Source organism: Octodon degus, unplaced genomic scaffold (assembly GCF_000260255.1).
Source record: "Octodon degus isolate 3935 unplaced genomic scaffold, OctDeg1.0 scaffold00004, whole genome shotgun sequence".
NCBI lineage: Eukaryota > Metazoa > Chordata > Mammalia > Rodentia > Octodontidae > Octodon > Octodon degus.
Genome location: NW_004524580.1, coordinates 24,097,105 through 24,100,699, shown reverse-complemented (window position 1 = coordinate 24,100,699; position 3,595 = coordinate 24,097,105). Strand labels below are relative to the sequence as shown.

Below are 3,595 nucleotides of genomic sequence, written 5' to 3'. Positions count from 1 at the left end.
GAACCGCGGTCCCTGTGCTTTGCTAAGCTTGTTCCAAGTAGGTGCTCTAGACCACTGAGCCATCTCACCAGCCCGGCCATACATTTTAGAGTGCCAAGGCTAGCACGAGGATGTATTTTCTTTTTCTCTGCATACAAATGAAACTGCGCACCCTCCTGCATACAGCAAAGTAGACGGCGAAACATAGAGATAGGAAAACTAAATGTAAATACTGCCAAGAGATGTAAAAGAAAGCATGGTTTTGCGTGTTAATTTTTTGGTCTGATGCTGCTCCACAGCTTACAGATTTATTCGGTATCACTTATGTTCATTGATTTTACAATTAATGGAGAACTATAGCATTTGTTTTACCTTTAGTTTCAAAGTAAATTCATGTAAAATAGTACATTTAATTTTGGAGCTTTTAAAATAAATTGTTCGTTTCTTTGTTTTTTGAGACAAGGTCTCAATGTGTAGTTCAGGTCGGCCTTGAACTCGTGGCGTAGCCCAGACTGACTTCACACTTGTAATTTTCCTCCTGCCTCAGCCTTCCAAGTACCAGGGTTATAGGCTACACCACCATGCCAGGCATGTAAATATATTTTTAAAAGATCTTATTAGATGCTAGAGGGACAATATCAAGACTCTTTTTAACCAGTCTGTTAATAATAGAACTCACCTGCGGAAGGCAAATGACTCTTTAAAGATTGTAATTACCTTATAATGCATTTTATATTAAGTCCTCCGTGTTATATCAAATATTTTTTTTCTAGAACATCATTTTCCTCTTTCTCTTCTTTTGAAAACATCATGACAGCTATTTTTAAATTTAGTATTGTTTTTTATATATGCGTTTGGTACAAGGTCTCACTACACTGCTCGGACTCATAGTGAGCCTTTTGTTTTCAGCCTCCCCAGCGCTGGGATTACAGGCGTGAGCCACCAGGCCCAGACTCAGTTGCTGACTTAGGGTGTCCCAGGGCCAGGGCCAGCACAGCATGCAGGACCGGGGATTGAACCCCAGTCCCTGCACTTGCCAAAGCAGGCGCTTAGTCTGCTGAGCTATCTCGCTGGCCCTTTAGTATTGTTTTTGTTTACTAGTCTTTTTAATAATCTTTTTTATTATTGTTAAAGTGATAAAATACAAATACATTACAGAAATTTAGGGAAATTTTCTAAATGTCACATTTCCATCCAATGCAGTCTGATCTCTGTTAATGTTGTAGCGCAGATCCTTCTTTATGTGTGCGTATAGACTCCTTTCCACCACCTGCTTTGCTTTGCCTACAACTTTAGTTTTCATGTTACCTAATATGAAAACTAAAAATGTGAATGCTAATAAGAGATCATTTCTTCTTCTTATATCCCAACTGATCCCAAAATATCCTTCGTTGCTGATTTGTCCTTGCTGGCATTCAATCCAAGATAATGCCTTATATCTTCTTTTTCAGAACCTCAAGGCCCTTTTTTTCTGGCATAGTCCCTTTTTTTTTTTTCAGAACTGGGGATTGAACTCAGGCCCTTGAGCTTGCCAGAGAAGCATTTATTCCACTGAGCCATCTCCCTGGCCCTTCTTTTTTTTTTTTCATAGTCCCATTTTGAGGACTTATTGAAACATCCAGGCCACATCCTGTGCATTCTCCAACCTTTTGTGCTTGCATAGTCTCTTTCTGGTGTTGTTTGGCTTGTTCCTCTATCCCCTCTAATCTCTAAACAAAGCTGTGCCTGAGTCAAGATAAACTCGTTGGTTGGTGTCTATTAGAAACAATGTTTTCTGTTTCCATATTCAGTCCCATCAGAAGACAGAGAACATGGGTGGCCTGTACCAGTGTCCCTCACTTGACCCTCAGGTGGCAGAAAAAACTGTCTGATGTTGCCACTGACAACCTCTTTTTTTTTGAGACTACAATATAATGAGTGTACAGTTCCTGAGCAGTATAGAAATATCCAGTTTTGGGCTGGTGAGATGGCTCAGTGGTCTAAAGCACCGACTTAGACCTACTTAGAACAAGCTTAGCAAAGCACAGGGACCGCGGTTCAATCCCCCAGCACCACATGCCAGCCAGCCCCGCCCCCTGGTGGGATTGAGCTGGCCACACACACACACACACACACACAAACACACAAAATAAATAAATAAATAAATAAACAAAATTTTAAAAAAGAGGAAAAAGAAACATCCAGTTTTCCATTAGCCATTCCTTTAGTGATTTTACCAATTAATGATCTCTTTTTGAAACCCATACCTCATTAGTGTTTGATGTTTTTAAGTTGTACTCTATTCCATCTGTTAGCCGACATTCTATGATGTCCCTCAGGCAGGACTACTCAGTTTCTATGAAATGCACTTTTTATTATAAAGCAGGATAAATGCTGAATTCTTTCCCTTTAATTTTCAATATGCAAAGTAAGGAATAGCTTTAGCAAGAATCCCATCTCACTCTTTTAAAAAAATCTAATATTATGTATTGCCACTAATTGTGTTCTCTTCTAGGTTTGGAGTATCTTGTAGCAGGACACGAGGATGTAAGAACAGGCAAATTAATTGTGAATATGAAAAGCTTTGTCCAACACTGGAAGCCATCGCTCGGAAGAAAAGTCATGGATATCTTAAAAAGAGAGTGCAAATAGCAGCCACGGGGTATAGCACATAGTGGCACTTCTCCGTGTGTACACCACCAGCTCATTGAAAAAGAAACCTCAGAAACAAAACTGGAAGTTCTCTTTAAAGTGCCAAAATGTAAAGATATGTTGTAGTCTATGGGCCTTGCCTAACCAATCTGCTCTGGATCCATGTTGAAATTCAGTTTTGCTTTCTAAAGAGAAATGGGAACCCCTACGCTGATATGTGTTCTATGAAACTAATTCTGAAAGTCATCATTTTGAGGGAGATTTTAATAGCCGCGTGATATTTAGCCGCAACCCATTACGGGCAGCACCGCTAACAAGGGCTCCTCTCAGCCTCGGCTCTGTTACTCACCTTTGATGCTACTTAAAGTAATAAATGAGATTGTAAGGAATCCCCAACCCTATCATCAGGAAAGGTATTTCTTTAAAAGAGCCTTCCCTTGGGTGTTGCGTATGAGCTGTGGTCTGTGGGATGTGACATGGAACGTCTCCACGTCTGTATAGTATTTCCTTGTATAAAGCACTTTACTGCCTACCACTTGCATTGTAAAAATTTGGAGACTGCTACTGACAGGAACAAAAGAAAAGGGTGTGTAAGGAAACCTACTGAAACAGAGCACTGCCACTATCCACAGGCAAAACTGACCGCATAAAGGAAGCTGTTCCACTTAACTCTGAACCCTTGGAGGACAAGACCCAAAACCTAATAGGAGGTTTATTTGCATGAAGTCTCAGTTTTGGGCAAGAGGTTAGATTCCACAGTACTGGTCCCCCTGAACCTTTTTAAAAACTAAACAAAAAGAGACTTTAAAATAAGGAAAAGAAATCATACGTGTAGAAAGAAATATGTTTGCATAAAGAAAGGCAGACTTGAAATTTTTTAAAAGTTCATTTACTTGCAGCACACTTGTATACACTTCAGAAATTATTGTAGACACAGAATGTGTTATATTTTTGTGTTTAGTATTTAAACCTAAACATCAAAACC

General features: G+C 39.6%; 1 protein-coding gene across 1 annotated transcript in view; it reads left to right on the top strand.

Annotated features, from left to right (window-relative positions):
- The window catches only part of Ntn4 (netrin 4), a 113,713-nt gene extending 110,128 nt beyond the window's left edge, over positions 1-3,585 (top strand). The window contains exon 10 of the mRNA XM_004623799.2: positions 2,474-3,585. Within this exon, the coding sequence (XP_004623856.1) occupies positions 2,474-2,610 (137 nt within the window). The 3' untranslated portion in view covers positions 2,611-3,585. The remainder of the gene's footprint in view (positions 1-2,473) is intronic.
- Positions 3,586-3,595: the final 10 nt, after the last annotated feature.